Below are 25,571 nucleotides of genomic sequence, written 5' to 3' on the forward strand. Positions count from 1 at the left end.
TGTCATCCACACTATCTTCATTATTCCAAATAACATTTCCATTTATTTAAATCTAACTGAAACTATCCAACTATCCCACTTGGGAGGTAAGATTAAAATAAATTATTGCGCTAAACATTTCATTGTATCCTTGGAACCATCAAATATTAATCACAATTTTCTACACAATTGGAGATGCAGTCAGCGATGTTGTCCATTTTTCAACCATCTTGATTGCAATTGCTGCTTCCGACATCCCCAATATTTATTGACTATAATTAAACCGTGGAAATTGCTAATAACCCCAAATTGCTTGTATTTCTTCTTTCTATCTTGATATAAATCTTTAGATAATTAAACCGAAAGAGCTCAAGAGAAGAACAAAAAAAAAAGCAATGCGTGTTCAGTGGTCGATTTTCTGTTTACTGGATGAAAAACCCGGGAAGGAAAAACCATACTACCTCGCCTGAGACCGACTAACTTGGCCACTGCGAAAAAGGACAATAAAAATTCCTCATATCATGAACGGGGTTCGAACTCGAGTCTTCTTTACCCAATGTGTGGAGGACGGACGTTCTACCAGGTGCTGTCCACAAGAGCATCTCCAAAGAACGCATCATTACTACACATTGAGGATTGTTTCAGTGCGCATGCACATTGAAAATAAACAAGGGCCGATGGAAAAGAAGACTTGAAAACTAACAAGAGCTGTTTTTTAAATTGGGGGCTCTGGAATTTTGCAAGAGACATATTGTTAGTGAAGATCCTCAGTTAACCTGGGACCAAAAGAAAAAAGTATTTTATTTCTTTGGCTTCAATCTTTTTTAAAAGTCAATACTTGTTAAAAGAGACATCCAGTATTTATATTTTTATTTTTAAAGTTCTCGCGTAGATTGTAGGGATGCTGTTTCCATGGTTACAGTTGTTGACGCGTCTAGTGGATCTAGATTGTGAATGGCTTTTCTTTTTCTGACTAAGTATTCGGTTTTTGTTAATTCAAGTTCCATTCTGATGACAATAAAAGTCGATTTTTCATTTCTGCTTTTTTTTCTTTTTTTTTAAGTTCTAGATGATTGATCTCTCTGTGTGTTGATAGCGATAAAACAAGTCGGATTAAATGTAATGGCATCTGTGGTATTGATTTTACATTTGGCACGTTTTGTGCTCAGTCAGTTTGATGTCATGCAGTCTGACGCGAGAAAACTGACTTTTTTTTGTCATATTCGTTGAGGTTGCCATAGTCAGATCCTATTAAAATTCTTTAAATAGCCAATGGCAAAGATGGCGTTCCAAATTAAATTGGACATAACTATACTCTAATAGACTCATCTATTAGAAAGTCCTGAGTGGCCTTGATTGGCGCTTGTTTTCGAAAAGAATATTTATACTTAAAGTATTTTCTCTGATGAGACTCAATGGGACAGCAGTTCCCAGACCGACTAACTTGGCCACTGCCCATAAGCCTTATCATCATTATTCCATCCCCACACGAAAACACCGCCTCCTTGTCACCATGGACACATTCCTCCTTGTCACCAAGGGAAATAGCGTTTAGAATCTTTCTGTAGGCTTCAACGAGTTCTGCACTGGTTTGGAGTTAATTGGACACAAACTACTGGCTTTTGCGTAGAGTCCACTTGAATTGAGCCTTCTTAACATACAGTCCGATTGGAAATGTTTTCACCTTTGGCCGACAGGACATTGTACGATTCCGTCTTGCTGTTAGAGCCAGACAGCTTATTGACATAACCCTCGGGGTCCTTGGCCAGCTCTTCTTGTAATGGTTCCTGTCTCCTGAAACTGCTTCCATAGTGCCGGGAGAAACTACGTAACATATTAAGTCAACGTGCTACCTCCACTTGCGACTGCCTGGCTTCAAGTTGTCCAACGGCCCGCCATCTCAAAGAATCATCTAAACGATGATGACTTACCATCCGGAGTACTGGAGATGTGGCTATCCTACTGGGCAAGCCAAAAAACTGGACTGAATGTGGTTGCAACCCATTTTCATAAGCATGAATAATTTGCATAATATGCAACTCTGTAAGGTGGTAGATCGATTTTTATTGGATACTCGGAATTGGCATGCGAGGATGAGTCTTATATCAAATATTCGTCTCCAGCGACACTGTTCCCAATAAAATATTCATGAAAAGCATTTGGTCCTGTTAATTTTGTCGAGCAGTGTACTAAAAAGTAATTTGGTTCATGCTAGAAGGAAAGACATCATTGAAATAGAGTGGATGGGTCGAGGCGCTAGTGTTAGCATATTCCAGAAAGTCATCTAGGATGGAAGCATTATAGATCAATAACGATGCACCATACCAGATTGAACAACGTGTATGGATTGGGTTTAAAACATGGGCGTGTCTCATTGGTGTACACAAAGTGTCCACCTTAACCCCATTGATCATCCTTGTTATGAACAGACCAGCATTCTTGCAATCAGTAGCTAAATTGACCATTGTGTTGAAGATGGAACGAACAAATTACTACCTCCCTGTAACAAAAATAAGTTAGGAGTCTACAGATGAGGATTCAATGAACTAAGGCCCACAGTCCCCCCAAGTTGTTATTGAATCAATAAATGGCTCTTTGGAGCATGCAAGTGTCAGTTACTTTTGCCAATCAGTATACATGGTTTCAGATTCCTTCACGAAAATTCAAAAAAGTTTTTCTATTGTACAGATCAAGAAAATAATCTTACAGAAACAATTTTGAAATCAAAATTGCAATTTTTGGAGATAAAACCCAAGCTGGAAACATCGTTTAAGGATCTTCCTCACTCTTAGAATCGATGAGACATCATGGAATGATTTCGTTTTGTGATACGTGCCATAAACATATATTCAAATTTCTCATTTAAATATATTTGGCGTTGCCTCGAAGACGAATTTCAGGAGCATCGGTTGCTAAGTCCGTGCCAAATGTAAAATCAATAACTGCGAGGGAAAGTGTGGAATGGTGTCGATAAACTTGATCTCATCCTACAACACTCACATCTATTCGCAAACTAAAGAGAAATGCAATCCCTCTTCGAGAACTCTCTTAGCGTTGAGAAACATGTCGATAGAGAGACGTTTTTTGATCTTATCTACTTTTTACTTCATCTGTTTCAGTTTTTAGAGCGAAATGGGTTGTCAGAGTCTTGATGATACTTGAAAGGAAAGATAAAAAAGGCAATAAACTATCTTTGAGATTGCTGAAAAAATTATCAGAAGAAATTGTGTAAACAAAAGAATTCTCTTCTTTTAGTATCAAGAACTCACTACCGTTGGAGACCACTTTAATACTGCAAACAGCTTTTTGTATCGTAGATTTTAGATTATTATGGATTGTTAACTTTAATGGAACTTCTCAACGAATACACTCCCCTACCATTGATATGCAGACACCCCTCCGGATATGCAGCTGATGCAACCTGACAGGAGATCACATCAAAGAATCTCCCACTCGGAACTCAGATCCACGTTGTCGCAACCTATCCTGGTCTCAGTGGCCCGATGTTTTTCCTAACACAACAACAAAAATTATTTCTTTCTCTCGCTCTCTCTCTCTCTCTCTCTCTCTCTCTCTCCTCTCTCTCTCTCTCTCTTTCTCACTGGCTCTCTTCATTTTGCATCCTTCTCTCAGTTCATTTCTCTTTGTTCATTTCTCTTTTTTCATCTTTCATCTCTCCATTTTCCATCTTTCATCTCTCTTTATTTCAACCTCTTTCGTTTTTCATCTCCTTTTCATCCTCTCTGTTCTTTTTCCTATTTCATAACATTCTTTCTTTCTTTCGCATCATCTCTCTCTTTCTCTCTCTCTCTCTCTCTCTCTCTCTCTCTCTCTCTCTCTCTCTCTCTCTCTCTCTCTCTCTCTCTCCTTCATCCCCTTTCTTTCTTTCTTTCGCATTCTGTCTCTGTTCACCTCTCTTTCTCACTGACTCTCTTCATTTTGCATCCTTCTCTCAGTTCATTTCTCTTTTTTCATCTTTCATCTCTCCATTTTCCATCTTTCATCTCTCCATTTTCCATCTTTCATCTCTTTTTTTCTTTTATCTCTCTTTATTTCAACCTCTTTCGTTTTTCATCTCCTTTTCATCCTCTCTGTTCTTTTCCTATTTCATAACATTCTTTCTTTCTTTCGCATCATCTCTCTCTTTCTCTCTCTCTCTCTCTCTCTCTCTCTCTCTCTCTCTCTCTCTCTCTCTCTCTCTCTCCTTCATCCCCTTTCTTTCTTTCTTTCGCATTCTGTCTCTGTTCACCTCTCTTTCTCACTGACTCTCTTCATTTTGCATCCTTCTCTCAGTTCATTTCTCTTTTTTCATCTTCATCTCTCCATTTCCATCTTTCATCTCTCCATTTTCCATCTTTCATCTCTTTTTTTCTTTCATCTCTCTTTATTTCAACCTCTTTCGTTTTTCATCTCCTTTTCATCCTCTCTGTTCTTTTTCCTATTTCATAACATTCTTTCTTTCTTTCGCATCATCTCTCTCTCTCTCTCTCTCTCTCTCTCTCTCTCTCTCTCTCTCTCTCTCTCTCTCTCTCTCTCTCTCTCTCTCCTTCATCCCCTTTCTTTCTTTCTTTCGCATTCTGTCTCTGTTCACCTCTCTTTCTCACTGACTCTCTTCATTTTGCATCCTTCTCTCAGTTCATTTCTCTTTTTTCATCTTTCATCTCTCCATTTTCCATCTTTCATCTCTCCATTTTCCATCTTCCATCTCTTTTTTTCTTTCGTTTTTCATCTCGTTTTCATCCTCTCTGTTCTTTTTCCTATTTCATAACATTCTTTCTTTCTTTCGCATCATCTCTCTCTCTCTCTCTCTCCTTCATCCCCTTTCTTTCTTTCGCATTATGTCTCTGTTCACCCCTCTCTCCATTTTCTTTCTTTCGTTCACCTCTCTATTTCATCTTCTTTCTTTCTTTCATCTCTCTTTTTATCATCCCTCTGTTCATCTCTTTTTCATCCGCTCTCTGTTCTTTTCTCTATTTCATCCTCTCTATGTTCTTTTAGCTATTTCATCCTCTCCCTGTTCTTTTCTCTATTTCATCCTCTTTCTTTCTTTCGTATATCTATATCACCCCTTTCTTTCATCTTCTTTCGCGTCCTCTCTATTCATCTCTTTTTTCCCCTCTCTTTCTTCTGTATCCTGCCTCTGTTCGCTCTCTATTTCATCTTTTCAAGTTCGAGTCCCATCGATGGTGTGAGGAATTTTTATGGGCCTTTTTCACAACCTAGCTGAGTTAGTCGGTCTCAGGCAGGGGAGGATGGTTTTTATCCCGGAAACTCCAGTTTTTCATCCAGCAAACAGAAAATCGACCACAGAACACACGCAATTTACAGACAGTAACATCCTGGATACAGTGCGCAGGATGCAGCATGATATGGGTTACCACCTTCATGCAGCCATCCAGAAGCCACTAGTCACTCTGACTAATGCCAGACATCAGCTAGCTTGGTGTTTTCAAGCCATTCTTAAACTATAGGCCAATATAAAGTTCTGCTTTGGAGTCTGGGGCTGTTTTGCATGGTTTTCCTTAGGTCCATTGGTTGTGTTGGAGAAAACTTTAATGTCTAAGGTCTATTTTGGATAATAATCTTGATGAATAGACATCACTAATTAATTAAAAAGCTGTTCCTGGGAAAAGTGCTTGAATCAGTGCATAATGATTGATTGATCATAACGCACTGATTCATGATCATGATTGATCCATTCCAAAGTATGAAAGACGAAAGACAATTGATGGTCTTTTATTCTACAATAATCACAATTTCTGACTGCACTGCAGAAAAATCAAAAATCATCCGAATCTTTAGAAAGTATCCTCGAGTTCATTCATCTGTTTGCTTTTATGATAACGATGTCCTTCTAGACTGGATTCGAAGTCCCACAAAACATTTCCCAAGGACTTTTATAAATCATCGAAGCGAAAAGCTCCAGTTAGTATTCTTAGATTGATAGATAGACATTATAATTCCAGTGAAAACTGAGCTATCTCGCTGCAGTTACCATAGCAACCCATCAGCTATCAAGAATGAGTTGTTACTTTGGAGCATTGATTACCATTCTGGGCCAAGGATGACAGGACGCTGATGCAATGTGTCTTAAAATCAAAGATACAAGTAGCTTCTCAGACGCCTTCGATCGCGAATTAAGCATTTTTTGTGGAAAAGTTCTTGAAATAATTCAACCATTTATGATGGTGGATCGATGACGCTTCCAGGATGTTGACAGTCGCGGTATCAGCCCAATTATATGTGGTTTAGTGACCAGAAACTATCAAAAAACAAAAAGATTTCCAATAGAAACTTTTTACAACGTCTTGGCTTTGTTTGTTTCTCAGAAAGAGTTCCGAAACTGGTTCTAAAGGATATCTTAATGTGAATCTTAAGTTATCAGCAATAAATTCTTTTAAAGACACGCATGGTAACACAAGGAAACGATTTTAAGTCCTTCTTGAAGGTATTTTCTAGCTTTAATGAGTTTTTCGTCTGCTACGCCAGGCAGCTACACTCGATAAGCAAATATCTTTTGATGATTGTCGTCTGGGGAGTTTTTACGACCTAAAATACCAACGATTTTTTTTTTTTTCAATTCCCTGGAGTTGAAATCGTTGTCGACTTGTGGTACCACAGGAGTGAAAAAGAATCAACTCCTTAATCTTAAGGAGTTGATTCTTTTCCGAAGAATAAAATGAATCTTCGATTAACGGGCATTGATCCGTTTCTTTTTTTGGTAGTTAAGAAATGTGTTTATAATAAAGTGACCCATTGGTCCTTTTCGTTGCAGTTGGATTGTCGAGGACATTTTTCTTTCTTTCTTTCTTTCGGGGTGCAAATATTTCATACAAAGCCCTCTCCTCTATATTGGTGTTTGGTGTGAATATTACTTGGCAGGGCTCGGTCTGCCTTTGTTGTTGACTCTATAACCCGCCTCACATAAAGTTGGACTTCTGCCAAGCGTTACTGCAGCACATTCCTCCTCTTCTTGAAAAAAAGGGTCGTGGGAGACTAGAGAGAAAGAGAGAGAGAGAGAGAGAGAGGCATTTTTTCTTTCAATCAAATGAGGTCAGTATTACTTAAAAGATAACTAAATAAATTGCTAAATTTTGGCATGGATCTTTCTTTAAAGTGATGCATAGTTAGGTGTGCAAGAAGCGCCAAAGCAACTAAGGCTATGAGGAGTCAGTATGTTTGTAATTGCGTGTATTTTTTCGGTCGATTTGCTGGACAAAATCCCCAGTCTTCGCCAGAAAGAATGATGGATGATGGATTCGGGTGGACACATGATGAACTTGGACGGATTCTCTCAGGAAAAGGCTTATAGTGAAAAGGCTGCGAGGTACCCTTATGCATAATCCAGACCTCTCCAACTGGATGGAGAGCTAGTTAGCAACACGTGCTGACCGTGTTTCCATCACCTGGGAATTGACCTCAATTTGGTTTCTTTTAGTTCAATCACCACTAGCAGACCCTTCGTAGCAGACATGGCTGTTTAGGGATTAGGCTTCATTTGCTTAGAAAAAAGGAATGAATTATAATCCTTCGATTTATCTCTTCATTTCATTTCATTACTCTTTCCATCTGTTAGCTTTCTCCCCGTAGCGATGGGAAGAATTTTGGTGTTTTTCGTTTTTTCGCGAGGTTTTTTTTCTCTCCTAAAAACTTTTCTTTTTCATCCTATTCACACAAGAGCATGCATTTCACAAACACCATCACAGACTAATACTCATGACCTTCTGCTGTGCCATAAATTGTGAACAATCAACCCAAAGCATCTCTCTCTCTCTCTCTCTCTCTCTCTCTCTCTCTCTCTCTCTCTCTCTCTCTCTCTCTCGTGGATGACACAGTTGGTAGAATCACTATCCTTCCCACACCAGGTGGAAATCACCAGAGTTCAAAGTCCGACGATGAGGAATTTTTATGGGCCCTTTTTACAACGTGGCTGAGTTAGTCGGTCTCAGCGAGGTAGCATGGTTTTTTATCCCGGATACTAGGATTTTCGTCCAGGAAACAGAGAATTGACCACAGAACACGCAATTTACAGATGGTCTTAGTCGCTGATGTTCTTAAAACAAAACAACAACAACAATCTGGCTCTCTCTCTCTCTCTCTCTCTCTCTCTCTCTCACCTGGATCTCTTCATTTTGCATCCTCCTGTCAGTTCATTTCTTTCTTTCCGTCATCTTTCTATTTTCATCTTTTATCTCTTTCTTTTTCATTCTGTTTCTTTTTTTTTTCATTGTTTCTTTTTTTTTTCATCTCTCTTTTTCAGCCTCTCTCCGTTCTTGTCTCTATTTCACCATCTTTCTTCCTTTCTCGTCATGTCTGTTCATCTCTCTCTCTCTCTCTCTCTCTCTCTCTCTCTCTCTCTCTCTCTCTCTCTCTCATCTTTCTTTCTCTCTCTTTTTTTCATGCTCTCTCTGTTCTTTTCTCTACATTCTCTTTCTTTGTTTCTTTAATCTCCCTAATTCAACCTCTTCTTTCTTTCATTTCTCTATCTTACGCTCTTTCTTTCTTTCATCTTTCTTTCGCGTCCACCCTATTCATCTCTTTCTTTCGCATCCTGTCTCTGTTCATCGCACTTTTCATCTCCCTGTTCATTTCAGTATTTCATCTTTCATTCTTGCTCTTCCTGTCTCTGTTCATCCCTTTTTCCTCTCTCTGTTCTTCTCTGTATTTCATTCTCTTTCTTCTTTCATCTTTCTCTCACGTCCTCTCTGTTCATCTCTTTCTTTCGCATCCTGTCCCTGTTTGCATCTCTATCTCCCCCTCGTTCTCTCTTTTATCTTTTTTTTTTGCTTCTTCTCTAGTATCTCATTCTTTTTCTTTCTTTCTTTCGCATTCTGTCTCTGTTCATCACTCATTTTCATCTCTCTATTTCATCTTTCTTTCCTTCTTGCTCTTCCTGTCTCTATTCATCTCTCCATTTCATCCTCTTTCTTTCTTCCATTTCTCACCCTCTTCTTTCGCATACTTTCCGTGTTTGCATCTCTATCTCACCCTCTTTCTCTCTTTTATCTTTTTTTTGTTTCCTCTCTAGTCATCTCATTCTTTTTCTTTCTTTCTTTCTTTCGCATCCTGTCTCTGTTCATCACCCATTTTCATCTCTCTATTTCATCTTTCTTTCCTTCTTGCTCCTCCTGTCTCTATTCGACTCTCCATTTCATCCTCTTTCTTTCATTTCTCTATTTCACCCTCTTCTTTCTTTCATCTCTTTATTTCATCTTCTTTCGTCTTTCTATCATCTGTTTCTTTTTCCTCTTTCTTTCCCATCGTTTCTCTGTTCGCCTCTCTATTTCATCCTCTTTCTTTGTTTCTTTCATCTCTTTATATCACCATCTTCTTTCGTTCATCTCTTTACTTCACCTTCTTTCTTTCTTTCATCTTTTTTTCACTTCCTCTCTATTCATCTATTTCTTTTTACTCTTCCTTTCTTTCGCGTCCTCTCTATTCATCTCATTTTTCCCTCTTTCTTTCTTTCACATTCTGTCTCTGTTCATCATTCATTTCCATCTCTCTATTCATTTCTCTGTTTAATCTTTCTTCCCTACCCTTCCTGTCTCTGTTCATCTGCCTTTTTTATCTCTCTCTCTCTCTCTCTCTCTCTCTCTCTGTTCGTTTCTCTATTTCATCCTCTTTCTTTCTTTCATTTTTCTATTTCACCCTCTTTCTTTCATCTTTTTTTTGCTTCTTCTCTATCATCTGTTTCTTTTTCCTCTTTCGTGCTTTCGCATCTTGTCTCCGTTTACCACTCTTTTTCATCTCTCTCTGTTCATCTCTATATTTCATCCGCTTTGTTTCTTTCATCTCTCTATTTCATCCTTTCTTTCTTTCATCTCTCTATTTCAACTTTCATCTTGTCTCTTTTATTCTTTCATATTTCTCTTACTTTCTATTTATTCATCTCTCTTTTACTTCCTCCATGTTATCTTTCTTTCTTGCTCTTCCTGTCATTGTTCATCTTTCTTTCTTGTTCTTCCTGTCTCTGTTCATCTCTCTTTTTCATCTTTCTGTTCATCTCTCTTTTTCATCTCTCTGTTCATATCCCTATTTCATCCTCTTTCTTTCTTTCATTTCTTTATTTCACCCTCTTCCTTCTTTCACCACTTTATTTCACCCTATTTCTTTTTTTCATCTTTCTCTGGCATCCATCATCATCTTTCTCGTGTCCATCAGTATTCATCTTTCTTTCCTTTCTTTTGAATCCGGTCTGTATGGATCTCTCTTTTTAATCTATCTATTTGATCCACTTTATTTCTTTCTTTCATCTCTCTATTTCATCCACTTTCTTTCATTCATCTCTCTGTTTCATCCTCTTTCTTTCTTTCATCTCTCTATTTCACCTTTCATCTTTCTTTTACGTCCTCTATCTTCATCTTTCTTTTACGTCCTCTATCCTCATCTTTCCTTTACTTCCTCTATGTTCATCTCCCTATTTCATCCTCTTTCTTTCTTTCATTTCTCTATTTCACCCTCTACCTTCTTTTATTTCTTCACCTTATTTTACCCTATTTCTTTTTTCCATCTTTCTCTCGCGTCCTCTGTATTCATCTCTTTTTCTTTCCTCTTTCTTTTGCATCCTGTCTCTATTGATCTCTCTTTTTCATGTCTCTGTTCATCTCTCTCTATTCCATCCACTTTCTTTCATTTCTCTATTTCAGCCTCTTCTTTCTTTCATCTCTCTATTTCGCCTTCGTTTGTATTTCATCTTTCTGTCACGTCCTCTGTTTATTTTTCTTTCTTTTTTATCCTTTCTCTCTCTCTTCATTTAATGCAGACCCAACGATCCTTAACATGGTTGATTTTAGATCTCCCTAGAAATTAAACCAATGTTTGAGGAATATCTCTCTCTCTCTCTCTCTCTCTCTCTCTCTCTCTCTCTCTCTCTCTCTCTCTCTCTCTCTCTCTCTCTCATCGCTTCGCATTCCAGTTTTCAATTATTTAAAGCCAACGTTACCAGTTTGAACCGCTACGTTTCAAATCTCAAAGAAATTCCAGGAGTACCTGGGAAATCCAATCCAATGGACCCAAATATGCCCCCATAATTTGAACACAACACTTATTTCCATACACGCAAAGAAATACGGGGATGTGCATAACCTTCTCGATAAACATTTTATACTTTCTCATATTTCTTCTGCAGAGAGCGCCCAAATGCATCTTGGGATACGCAAATAATGGAAATCCATCGAGCATCCCATCATCGAAATATTTTAATAAATAATGGTCTCGGAAAACGTACCAGTCAGTTGATGACGTTGCGTTAACTTTGAAGCGCCTGTGGGCAGTCATCGGTGGAAAGATCCAAGAGAAATTTCTTCTCCAAAAGATAAAATATTCACCAGCTTTTAATATAAGACCTTGGGGAGAGACAGAATGAAAAACAATATGTTAAACACGAACGCATTACGTTTGAATTAATGATTGAGTCGAAGAAATTTAAATGGAAACGCACATATTGGATGGAGCAAAAACATATGAGCGAACTCCTCTTTTCACTCTCTCTATTTCTTCAATATTCCATCTTCTGCCATTCTTTTCACTAATCATTTTCTCTCTCGCTCTTTTAAAACTATTCATACAGTATAATCCAAAATAAAATAACCATAAAGATGACAAAGTTTGACCTTTTGATCAAACCGACTAGTTACTTAACGACTAGGATAGAAAAGGCCAAAGTTTGAATCCCATCAGTGGACACGTGCTGCAACCAATCAGCATCCTTTTACAGTCCAACTTCAAACTCACACAACCAACTTTTCTCCTTCCTTATTTATTCCTTTAAATTCAACAAAATATAGGCCTGACAGCTGTGAAGGTTGCTCGAAGTAAGGGTGTCTATAAGATTCTGTGGCAACAAATCCCTTTCTTCCACCAGCGCAGACCTTAGCTTACCAAGTGACCAAGGAGTTGCTGTCAGCTTGCAAGTCCCACACCTGTTCCATCGGATTAAAGTGTGGTGATTGTGCTTGCCACGGCAGTCGTTGGATATCTTCAGTTCAAAGATACAAACCACTGGCTTCCTTGTATAGAGTCCACTTGAATTGAGTCTTTTTAACACAGTCTGTTTGGAAAATTTTTCATCTGTGGCCCTAGCAACCTCAAGAGATAGTTCATGATAGGACATCGTAGGATTTCGTCTTACTGTTAGAGCCAGATAGCTGGTTGACATAACCCTCGAGGTCCTTGGCCAGCTCTTCTTGTAATGGTTTCTGTTTCCTGAACCTGCTTCCATAGTGCCGAGACGAAATTGCGCGACACATCCGCCAGCGACTGCCCAGCTTCAAGTCATCCAATGGCCCTCCATTGCCATCCTGAGTACTGGAGATGTGGCTGTTCCACTGAAAAAGCCAAAAAACGGGAATGAAGTGGTCACAACCGAATATCCCATCTACCCATTAGTATTATGTCCATAAATTGCATGTATTCCGCAGTCCATCTGTCTGTTTTGCTGAACAAAAAACCTAAGTTTCCTTGGGGGAAGGAGGACCTTGCTGTCCTTGTCTTACACCAACTAACTCAGCCACAGAGTGGAAAAATATTGCTGGGATTTGAACCCGGGTTTTTTCTTCCTGGTGACCATAAGCCCAATCCTTTTAATTTGGACCATACTGTACTCCTACATTCCAACATTAACAACTTCTGAAACAAGCGCATTAAATGCTTAAAATAATCTTCCCGATGTAATGAAAACATCAAATACAAGTGCAGAAATTAAGAGCATCCTTGAAGGAGTCGCTTTGTTCTCCTACGCCCTCCAAATATTAAGAACACAATTGTGCCATTGGGAGCAGAGCCAAGCATCGTTTCTGTTAACATTTCCCCACGCAATGTTACAAATCCAGCAACGCTTAGATGATTATGTTACGCATAAAATTACCCACGAAAGGCTTCATTTATCCAAATGTGCTCCTAAAAGGAGTTATGAATACAAGATGGATGTCCTCCATTATGGGATGCGATTACACAAAACTTTTACCACCTAAATGACGCTTGCATTAATATCGGAGTAAAGATTACTAATGATAAGCAGAGCAATAGTTGCTAGTGTTGGTATACACTGAGTGGCCACTCTATTAGGTAGACCCGCTTAATAGCAAGTTGGTCCAGCTCTCAGAAAAGGATTCTTCGTAGCATGGACTGAACGAATTGGAATTGCCTCCTAGAGTTGCAGTTGGGAGGCTGTGAATCTCTACTCCGAAGAATTTGCCCTGATCCCACAGGTGCTCAATTGAATTGAGATCAGTACAATTCCGGCCTATTGGTGGTTGTGGGGTTTTAGGCTGTTCAGTAACTTTGGCCATTGGGCCATATACAATATGTGTATTACTCGTATTCTCTGGTTGATTCGCAGTTTGCTGGACGAGAAACTAAGTTTCCAGGACAATAAGCCATGCCACCCTCTCCTGAGATCGTTTACGTTGTGAAATAGACCCATGAAAATTCCTTGAGCCATTGACGGGATTCGAACTCAAGTCTTTTCCACCCGATATGGAGAAGATGATGGTTTGACGACATAAGGATCTGGACGAGGTCACAAAACTACGCTGAGACCAAGAGGAATCTTGTCCATTCTTGCAATTTAGTTCAAGAATGGAGAAGATGAAAGATTTAAGTGGCATGGTAGTCGCCTCCAGATGCGCCGGTACGAGTATCTGGGAAACTCCACCCCAACTGGGCTGGGCTTTTTATGTGAGAATGGGTCTCGCGTGTATTCAAGGCTGAATAGCCAAATACCATCCAACCAACAGTGAGAGGAGTTGTTGCTGCTGTTGCAACTTAGACCATATTGAGACGTATATAATAGTCTGTAAACTGCGTTTGTTCTGTGGTCGATTTGCTGAACGAAACACTTCAGTTATACCAATTGTGCTACCCATAAGCTAGCATTGGCAATTTCCAGATAACCGATGGCATCCAAACGTTTCTCCACTGGTGTCGAAGGGATAAAAATGCGCTATGAAGACTCCTTGCACCATTAAACCCCTAGAATGGCCTGCACTTTTGACATCTCTCAGGATGGGTACATACACTCATACTGGTTTTGGCAATATTCAGTTCCTCCTCTCAGCAGGCAAGGACAGAATGTTTTTTTCTCCCAAAAACTCAGGTGTTTCGTCCAGCAAATTGACCACAGAACAAACGCAGTTTACAGACGTATTACATGCGGCTCAATATGGTCTAAGTTGCTGATGAGCATATACCCAACAACAACAACAACAACAACAACAGCAGCAACAACTCCTCTCACTGTTGGTTGGATGGTATTTGGCTATTCAGCCTTGAATACACGCGAGACTCATTTTCACATAAAACGCCCAGCCCAGTTGGGGTGGGGTTTCCCAGATACTCGTACTGGCGCATCTGGAGCCGACTACCATGCCACTTAAATCTTTCATCTTCTCCATTCTTGAACTAAATTGCAAGAATTGACAAGATTCCTCTTGGTCTCAGCGTAGTTTTGTGACCTCGTCCAGATCCTTATGTCGTCAAATCACATTCTCCTTCCTCTTGATCTTTTTCCCACTATCTTTCCCTGGAGGACTGTCAGTGTTCTTTTTCCAGTTGATCCTCTTAGCATGTGTTCTGCCAATTTAATTTTTCTTTGAATCATTTCCATTAGTAAAGATCTTTGCGTTCTCCTTCTGTGTAGGACATCATTGTTTTGTTTGACATGTCCTCTGTCCATGATATTCTTAATGTTCTTCTGAAGCACCACATTTCGAATGCTTCAATCTGTTGTCGCACTCTTTTCTTATAGGTCCAAGATTCACTTCCATATGTAAAAAATGGCTAAACCAATGTTCTAATCATTCTTTTCTTTGTTTTAATTCCCACAGTACTCCTCAAGAGGTCTTTAAAAGGTCTTTAATTTCTCCAAAAGGCATCTTTGGCCATGGCTGTTCTTATTTCTCTTCCCTGATTTCCAATGTCAGTAAAATATTTGTATTCTGTTGTATTTGCTATATGAAAAGCGAAGGTGTGTCTAATAAAGTGACCACTTAGTATACATCTGTAAACAGATCAAAGACTGAGTCACGGTATAAGAACACACTTGCCATAGCGGCTTTATACCTGGATAAGAAGTTTATCTTTGGATTTCCAGATATCCATTTCCTGAAAGGATGGAAATGCAATAATCCGCGCAAATCCCTCCCTTAGCTCCACCTGAACTTGCTACCCAAAGCGAATAAGAAAACTCCAGTGAAAGAGAGAGACAGAGAAAGACTGAATAATTCAAATAGACTTTGAATACATAAGAGACCTCTTTCTGCACGCTTTTCAAGAAGATGTTTTCTTCCAGAGAAGAAAATGTTGTTAAGATCAAATATGCCTTGCTCCTTGGCATCAGATGACGAATATACACACACCAGAATTGAGTTCTCCTATGTGACTCCTCTCATTGTATAAACATAAGCTTTAGAGACTCGAAGCAGAAGCCTAAGAAACTTTCTCTTACCATTCTTTTTTTCGTCACATGGTCCACTAATTTTAACTATTCCAGCTACAAAATATAATCGCATTCTTTAAGAATATCCCCTCCACTTAGTATCCATGTGAGCATCCACAGTTTTCTTTGACGTGAATTGGATTTTGTGGCGCGTTGAAAGATAAATGTCCAGGGTGCTTCGTTCCTCTTGAAGCGAACCATGAAAAATGACTTCCATCACGGGCAAATCTTCCTTCGGTTATTTTCACTTGGCAGAAGTTCCAAAAACAATTCTTCAAAATCCTGTACTTCTTCAGCAATAAATTCCTTCGAAAAAATTGATTGAGATGACCGAATTCATTACCATAAATAGTTCAATCGATTATAAATACTGAGGTCATTAACAAAGCATAATGGGAAAGGTCATCGACATCGGTGATCTGCGTTATCATCAATGGAATGATAATGTAGATCATGTTTTCTGTTGCAGTGGAACAATGGTCATGGAAAATATGGAGGAAAATTAGGGTCATCGTCGAGGGGACTAAGACCCACTCTAAGTTATAACGCCAGAAGTCCTTTTAATTTGAACAGCATGTTCAAATGGATGCAATAAATCTCTCATTTAACAGGTCATCAACTGGACACTTTGGACATCTGCACAATAGTTAGATCTAAAATGCAAATATCTATTCTTTGATCGGTTAGGTAACTTCTACATTGTATTGGATCGTAAGGATTGTAACAATAGTTTCACCATTTATTTAGGGATTTGCGCAATCAGATCCTTTATTTAGACATTTCAACAATAGTTAGGACTTGTATGCAAAAATCTAGACAATAGATATTTTATGTGATAATTTGGAGAATAAATAGAATTTTATACAAAACTCTACACAACAGATTAATCTTTTGGTAATCCGAACAATAATTCGAATTTCTACGCAGAAATCTCCACAGCAGATCTTTTTTTATTTTGGTAATCTAAACAATAATTCCAATTTCTATGAAGAAAATACAACAGATCTTTCTTTTTGGTAATCATGCAGAAATCTATACAATAGATCTTTCTTTTGGTAATCCGAACAATAATTTCAACTAGTATGCAGACATCTTACACAGATCAGATCTTTTTGTTTGATAATCCGAACAAAAACTAGAATTTGTATGTAAAAATCGACACAACAGAACTTTCTTTTGGTAATCCGAACAATAATCGAATTTGTATAAAGAAACCTTACACAACAGATCTTTTTTTTTTTTTTTTTGGTAATCATGCAGAAATGTACACAGCAAATCCTTCTTTTTGGTGATCCGAACAATAATCGAATTTGTAGAAATCTTACACAATAGACTTTTTTTTGTTTGTTTGGTTATCATGCAGAAAGCTAGACAACAGATCTTTCTTTTGGTAAAGCGAACAATGATTCGAATTTATATGCAGAAATCTACAACAGATCTTTATTTTTGATAAGAAATCTACACAACAGATCTTTCTTTTGGTAATCCCAACAATAATTCGAATTTATATGCAGAAATCTGCACAGCAGTTCTTTTTTTTTTTATTTTGGTAATCTAAACAATAATTCCAATTTCTATGAAGAAAATACAACAGATTTTTCTTTTTGGTAATCATGCAGAAATCTACATAACAGATCTTTCTTTTGGTAATCCGAACAATAATTTGAAGTATGCAGAAATCTTACACAGATCTTTTTGTTTGGTAATCCGAATAACTCGAATTTGTATGTAAAAATCTATACAACAGATCTTTCTTTTGGTAATCCGAACATTAATCGAATTTGTATAAAGAAATCTTACACAACAGATGTTTTTTTTGGTAATCATGCAGAAATCTACAGAGCAAATCTTTCTTTTTGGTGATCCGAATAATAATCGAATTTGTAGAAACCTTACACAACAGATCTTTCTTTTGGTAAAGCGAACAACGGTTCGAATTCTTATGCAGAAATCTACAAGAGATCTTTCTTTTTGATAATCATGCAGCAATCTACATAACAGATTTTTTTTTTTTTTTTTTTGGTAATCATGCAGAACACTACACAACAGATCTTTCTTTTGGTAATCCCAACAATAATTCGAATTTATATGCAGAAATCTACACAGCAGATCTTTTTTTTTTTGGTAGTCTAAACAATAATTCCAATTTCTACGAAGAAACCTACAACAGATCTCTCTTTTTGGCAATGCAGAAATCTACACAACAGATCTTTCTTTTAATAAAGCGAACAATGATTCGAATTTATATGTAAAAATCTACAACAGATCTTTCTTTTTGATAATCATGCAGAAATCTACATAACAGATTTTTTTTGGTAATCATGCAGAACACTACACAACAGATATTTCTTTTGGTAATCCCAACAATAATTCGAATTTATATGCAGAAATCTACACAGCAGATTTTTTTTTTTTTTTTTTGGTAATCTAGAACAATAATTCCAATTTCCATGAAGAAATCTCTTTTTATTTTGGTAATCATGCAGAAAGCTACACAAGAGATCTTTCTTTTGGTAATCCAAACAATTTTTTTTTCGGTAATCCAAACAATAATTCTTATTTGTATACAGAAATCTACAAAACAGATCTTTTTATCTACAAAATTGCACAATAGCACATTCGTTACGTGCAACAGTTAGATTTGGCGTCTATTATAAACCGCGCAATAGTCTTATCACTTTAAGTTAAATATCTACATATTGCTTAGTGACGTATGACGTCATCCCAGGGCCACGTGTTGGAGTTCCCAAACATGAAGCCGATATATTTTCTTTATTTCTTTCGCTCTTTATATCTAGCGTCCAGGTGCATCGCTTGAATCCAAAGAACTGCAAAACAACCATCTCTTTGAACAATACGAAGGTAACCCCAAGTTGATTACAACATCGCTCTTTCAAGCACGTGTCAACGGACAAACGCGCCTGAAATTGCAATTCGGTTTCGCAAGAAACCGAATTGCAAAAGAAGATTTGAAGAAACAATAGAAAGTCGTAGAAGATTTCGAAAAGATCTATGGACTGCATTTCTTACTAAACAAAACATGGCATTCCAACTACGCATCGATGGATTGTTTTGGTGAGGACCTTGGACAATGCGCGCGAATTAAAATCGATCCATTCTCTAACGCCACTGACAAGATTTACATTAATGACAATACAAGAGAATCTTTTGGAACTTACCAATCTTTATGATTTCTGGCAATCCCAATACAACAGGCACACAACACAGGAGAGCCACAACATGCGCCATCATCGCCCTGACACCGGAGGCCTCCCCGATCTTCAGCACGATGCCGAAGACGATGCAGATCGTTAGCATCGTCGGAAAGAAGATAACCTTACGACTAACCGAAGCCCATCGCTCTACCGACAAGGTCAGGGGACGATCTTTGTGCACGCGGGGTCCGGGAGAGGATCACTCGCCCAAGACAGCAACACCTGTGTCACATCTAACCCGCACAGCCGACAGAGAAATGAAGAGATAACGGCAGGCTGGGAAGCGGATTTCGGAGAAGGGGGTAGCGATGTTAACGGACGCTGGCGCGCAGGCGTCTGACACTCGGCGAAATCTACGGCGCAGCCGACAGCAGTGCTGGTAAACTGGAGTGCTGCAGTGACCTCAGTTTTGTGTGTGTGCTCCGATACGGTAGAACTGCCGCACATGTATGAGGTTAGCCAGCGTTCCACCCTTCATGTGAATTACGAAATATAAGTGAGGTTGTCTTCGACTTTTTTCTTTCTCTCTTTCACATTATAAAGAAAAAAAGATTGACAACAAACACGATTCTGGAGATACCTTAAGGCTTCTTAGAAATTGCTTCTCTACTTCTTTCTTTCTTTCCCAGCACATTAAAAATATAACGATACAGGTGATCTCCGAACCATTAGGTTGTGTTGTGGTGCAGAGACGCGGCGTCTATTTTAATACTATCTTTTAATTATGTAAATATTAGTCCCATACATTAGGGATAATTATTTTATCCCCTGAAAAAGAATTAATCACCTTATAGTTTCAGCGATATAATATGAAACAGTTTATGTTTTTGTTATCAGTTTACTAAATATATAAATCATGAATTATATTTGCGTATTATATTAATCAAAGCCGAAATAAGAGTTATTATCTTCATTATGTCTGTCTGCCCGTTCTCGTGTAAGAAATCAAAACCCAGTTGATGAATTTTCATAAAATTTCATATTTGGATCTTTCAGAAAGATTTGTTGATGTGTTTCCATAATTCTTTAATCAAGCCAATAGAAATCTGGAAGTTTTTTCCCACAAGAAAAAGGTGGATTGCCACCAATTCAGCGTATATTTGGAAGATTCTTTAAACATTTTTAGGCCTTTTTCACAACATTGCTGAGTTAGTTGATCTCAAGCGAGGATGGCGTGGCTTTTTCTCCCGGAAACTCAGGTTTTTCATCCAGCAAACAGAAAATCGACCACGCAATTGACAGACACTATACATGGAGCAATATTGTCGTAGTCGCTGATGCCCCTAAAATCCTACAACTTAAGAACAGTTCTAGCCGTTTTCAAAATTGATTCTTCGGGACCTTGATGCTTAATTTCATGCCAATAGCTTGGCTCATTTTCCTAATGGACCCGTGACATTTTTATCCCCTAACGTGGGGTACCAAATATCAATCCCTGCTGTTGCACAAAACCATCAATGACCCATACCAAGATCTATATACCAGATAACATGAATCCCTATCCATCAGGACAAGGGATTCATGTCATTTGTACACCTACTTGGACGCATGCTGGGAAAGATTTCCACTGTTCTCACCAATAAAGGTGGACCTGCATACACAGTGGCATAGTATTTAGGATCAGGCACCACTGATGGTTCCCACATCTGCACAGTATGTACTCTGTGATGAAATGCAGGACTACTGCAAAAGTCAAGAAAAGTGTAGTGTCTGGGTTATGGTAGTATACTTCTTCTGTTGTTGTGTCTGGCTGCTTGGACGCAGAACCCCTAGTGGGACCCCACGCTGCCCGCCACCACCACCACTGAGACGCTGGCTTGGCTCACCTCCTGGATGGAAGATAGGAAGACCAGGAAGGAAGGTGTCCTTCAGGTGAGGGATGAAGAGTGGGTTACTCCCTGTTCTGAGGGCCCTCTCAGTAGACAGGGAAAGGTTGATAAAGCTGCAAGTGCCTGCATAGGGTAACCATTTGGCAGCTGAGTTCAATGATTCAACCAAGTGTTAGTTTGCTGATCTTGGTGCTGGTTGAGCTGTGGTAGAATTGTCCTCTTGATCTCAAAATCAGCTTGCGCATAGGTTGAGCTGTTTCTAGGTGTCTTGTTAGCAAGGGAGTGGTGCTCCTCACCACGAGGAAAAGGCAGAGGTTGGACCTACATAAAGGTTCTCTAATCTTTTGATAGGGCGGTGTAGTTTTCGTGCCATCCTTCGTTGATGAATGTAAAATTCGAGACCTCTTGAGATACAGACCTTATAATTTCGACCATCATCCGGGTAAGAAGATTGCTATTAAATGGATGTTGTTTTAAAGTTACCAAATTGTTTTTGTAAACAATATTTAGTAAAGTTGCGCCACATTAAAGTGTTCCATTTCGATTATCTTAAAGCGCGGGCCGGATTTTTAAGTTAAAAGTAATCTTTGCTGTCGCATCCCTACATCATTAGGAGCAGTTTTCTGGTGTAGCCATGTAAGAAAGAATGAAAATTGCAGGTAATTGCAACGCTGTTTTCCAGCTTGTATGATTCGGCCGTGGTTAATCACCAGTGGGTTAATTTGTTTAGCTGACTGCTGTAATCAAAAAGACATTTACAGAGAAGCGATTAAATCGATCTTGGTTTTTGTATCCTTGCACCATCCACACTGGATTCATCCTCCCCAGACATCGTACTAGATGGTGTTAATATGGTTCCTATGCAAATTTGTTCATTTTCCTCATTTGTGACCCGCAATGTGGGCATTATCCTCTTTAGAGAAGTTGGAATGTTGTTTTTTTTTTTCATTTGGAAGAACTACTCAAAGAATACATTACCATTCTTTTCCCCTCGAGTTTCTAGAGAACACACAGGATTTGGGGCAGATATTCGTATTGTTTAATAAAATATTTTATTAATTATTTATTAAGAACAAAGGGCCTAATGAGAATCCTTGGGGTACTCCTATTTTAATCATGGACAGCATAGAGAGAATTGTTGCAAAGCCAGTCAGTGTGGGTTGTATGAGTAGTTGATCAGATTGAGGAATCAGTTGACCAAAATGGGAATGAGAGTTGTCATGATGGAGGATCTTATATAGAAGATCTTACTCATTTTATAAAGAGGATCTTACCCCTCTGTGGGGGGTTGGTAGAAGAGAGGGAAGATTCCACGTTGAAAAAATTTCACGAGAGACCTTGACGCAGCAAAGCAATGTAATCAAAGCTGGAAAAGGTTTGCGTCTGCATAGACTACACTTCTGGGGCAGATAGTAGAGGCCCTCAAAGGAATAAAAGAGAGAGACCCATCAAGCGATCAGCAGACAACATGACATCCTCAATGGCAGAGATATCTGGTCTCACAGGTGGTAGCAGTTGTCAGTGACTCTGCTGTCAGGGGTAGGACCAGGGTAAGTTTGTCAAGGGGTTGGTTGATGACACTAGAGCAGATATCACCTTTCAAAGGCACGAATCGTAGTAGGGATATTAAGAGTAGCAGATCTAAGAATTTACTTAACAAGTACATGGCAATGTTGAGAAAAGGTCGCGAATTAGGAATAAAGGGTTAATATGGTCAATAAGAGTAAAAATAGTTGCAGGTATACTTGAGCTGCAAGTACACAAACCTAGATGAACTGGACAAAAAAAAAACCAAACTATTATATTTAGGCCACCCGAATAATTAAATTCGTCTGCCGTGCTCTGTCTTATGTCTGTTAATTGCATGTTCTATGGTCGATTTGTCTATTTTCTGGACGAAAACCCCCAGTTTCTGGGGAAAAATCTTGCTATCTACGCCTGAGACCGTCTAACTCAGCCACGGAGTGAAAAAAGACCATTAAAGTTCCTTGCATCATCGACGGGATTCGAACCTGGGCCTTTACAACCTGGTGTGGGGAGGACAGTGACGATACCACAGTGCTACTGCGCAGACTAAATGAACTGGACAGAAGGCACGAATGGTGATTGATATTAAGAGTAGGAGATCTAAGAATTTACTTAACAAGTACAGGGCAATGTTGAGAAAAAGTCGCGAATTAGGAATAAAGGGTTAATAGGGTCAATAAGAGAAAATTATTTGCAGGTTTAATTGAGCTGCAAGTAAACAAATCTAGATGAATTGGACAGATGTCAATTGAGGTTTAATATTGATAACTGCAAGGTACTGTACATGGGCAGCCAGCAATCTCAAATACTGTAACTTAGCAACATTTTCAATTTTTGTATTTGATTACAAGAAAGTGGTCTCGAACAGGTTTCTACTGAACCTACCTCAACCATCTCCCATGATTTGCTGCTTTTAATAATTCCTTTCAACCCACAGATGTTGCCCAATCTCTAATTAACTCGCTTCAATTAAAAATCTCTGACGAACAAAATCAGCAGTGAAGAAATAATTATTCAACATCAAAGATAGCATCGATTGAAGAAAGTGAAGAGAGAGAGAGAGAGAGAGAAGAAAAAATATAATTTTCTAAGAGATAGAAAGTCTAGAGAAGTGGATGGAGGGGTCTTGAAAATAATTAGGGCCGCAGACAGGAAGTCAGACGTTGCCGAACACCTACAAATAACAAGCAGTAGAAAGTTTAAAAAAGAAAGCAAAAGACGAATCATGAATTAGTTTTTGAAATTAAAAGTTTTCTTCTTCTGACATTGTAACCAAAAGAAAGAAGAATAAATATAATTATGGCATGATTTCTAAATAATTGGTCAATAACTGGAAGAAAAAGCTCATAAAATTTTAGTGAAATATTTTATTAAATATTTATTAATTTTATTAAGAAAAAAGGGTCCAAGGAGGATCCTTGAAGGACTTCTAATTTAATTATAAAAGGCAGGATAGAATTTTCTACTTTTCTGTTTCAAAACTGACTGCAAGAAACTTAATAACACAGTATACTGACGCTTCAGGGTCCCAGATGCTTCAACGGGTGGGGATTATCTTAAACAACCGCCCCTTGTTCTAAATGTTCTAAATAAAGTAAAATTGAAGGAGTGTGCTGTTTAAGAGAGAAGAAAGAGAGATACAAGGCTAGCGACATAAAATAGTGCCAAGACTTAACGGATATTGTGCTGCCCCTTGTGTTGAATTTCGTAAGCAACTGATAACAAGATTGCATACATCACAGTTAATAACGCCGCTGGAGGTTTTTCAAATCAACTTTTTCAAAACAAATCAGAATGTTTGAATTCTCTTCTATTTCATCTTCTCTCCATCCTTTCTTCTCTTTCACTCTTGAGTCTCTCGCAATTTCACCCATTTCTCCATCCGTCTATCTCGAAGTCTAATTCTTTCAACTGGCGAATTTCTTTAAATCTCAACTCACGCGTGCGCTTCCTCTTTCTTTCTTTTTATTTCTCACAGAAAGCTGCAGACGTGAAAGATATACTTTTCTTTCAATCTTTTATTCTCCAACAAAGAGTTTTTGAATTCGCTCTTTGAATAAAAATGAGGAATTGGTAAAAAAAAGTCCTCAAACTTCTTTAAACTTTCAAATCCAAGGATGGCATGAATCCAATCTAAAAATTTCATCACTTGGTGTCTCCTTTCAGTGTCCATTTATGGAGTAAACATTCCAGGTTCCTTGATATCTCTTCTCCTTTCCTTTGATATCCTGAAAAAGCATAATTTCTTTTTATTCACTGACACTAACATTTAAACGGTGGCGCGACACCTGTGAGGTCCATTTAAAAAAAAATAATATTTTTTTTGAGATGGACTTTAAAAGCAGGTGGTAAAAATTATGGAGCGAAAGAAAGAGTGAAAAAAATCAATGATAGGTTAGAGAGTTGCTAACTTAATGAGCATCAGCGAACCGAAGCTCCTACAAGCGTAAGGCGGAGCCCCGTTTCGCCAAATGACCTATCGACCCTACATTACGTTCCGCTATTTTACACACAGCCACACCGTGACGAGGATTGTGTCGTTTGGCTATTTATAAACCATCGAAGTAGGTTGTCGTCTGAGCTGTTTCTTACTTGGGCGAGGGTGCTTCTGGGAGAGCAAAGATATAAGCTTGGATTTGCAATGATCAAGTCGAGGAATTCTGGAGGGATTACGTTTCTATCTGGGAAGAGGATTACTTGAGGATTTGTGAAGGTCTCGTTTGGTTCTTCTGGTTTAGTGGGTGTAAGCATTCGTGATGAATCTTCCAGGTAGTCTCAAGAGGATGGTATTTCTGTATTTCATCAATGGATGGTATTTCTCTTGAGAGAAACATACTAAGGGTTCTTTTATTTTTATAAGAGAATTCGTGTTAAGGGTTGTTTTAGATTGAGGGAAAGAGAACGAGAGAATGAGAAAAAATAAAATAGGAAGAAAAATTGTATACATTTTTGAGCAGTGGTTTGTGGACAATGACCTCAAAAAGTGAAACTAACCTGTGGATGAATTGGACTGCTGGATTAAGCTGTAGCCAAAAAGGGCCTTCTTTCAAGCTGCCTCTGGTGGATGCTTGGCAGGAGTATTGGGCATTGATTGATTCCAGCCGATATCTACCGGAAGTTGATTGAAAGTATGCTCAGGAGAGTTGAAGCTGCCATGCGCACCCTGTTCTGTATTAGGCTTTTGAATGAAAAACGATTTCTGTAACTATATGGGTGTGACGGATACTTTTGATCATATAGTATGTTTGTTTGTTTAAGTCATATAGTATATACTAATAGAAGTAGAAGGAAAACAGACACAGAAAATTATAGAGAAAAATTAATACAAAGAAATTGAAAGAGAAAAGGAATGCGGAAGAATAGAAAGAGAAAAAGAATACAGTGAAACAGAAAGAAAAAAGAATGCAGAACAGAAAGAGAGAAAAATATTGAAATAAAAAAGAAATACAGAGAAAAAGATAGAAATAAAAAAAAAGAAATACAGGAAGATGGAAATATAGAAATACAATATAGAAATATAGAAAGAGATAGAAATACAAAGAACCGGAAGAGAGAAGCACAGAAAAAGAAAAAAAAATGCGG

The 25,571-nt window shown here is 38.3% G+C and overlaps 1 protein-coding gene across 1 annotated transcript in view; it reads right to left on the reverse strand.

The window, feature by feature from the left end:
- LOC150081246 (glutamate receptor ionotropic, kainate 2-like) overlaps positions 1 to 18,928 on the reverse strand; it is a 53,097-nt gene extending 34,169 nt beyond the window's left edge. The window contains exon 1 of the mRNA XM_090379526.1: positions 18,598 to 18,928. Within this exon, the coding sequence (XP_090235652.1) occupies positions 18,598 to 18,736 (139 nt within the window). The 5' untranslated portion in view covers positions 18,737 to 18,928. The remainder of the gene's footprint in view (positions 1 to 18,597) is intronic.
- Positions 18,929 to 25,571: the final 6,643 nt, after the last annotated feature.

The sequence above is a fragment of the Mastigoproctus giganteus genome, chromosome 8, assembly GCF_048544385.1.
Source record: "Mastigoproctus giganteus isolate SK-2022 chromosome 8, ASM4854438v1, whole genome shotgun sequence".
Taxonomy (NCBI): Eukaryota; Metazoa; Arthropoda; class Arachnida; order Uropygi; family Thelyphonidae; genus Mastigoproctus; species Mastigoproctus giganteus.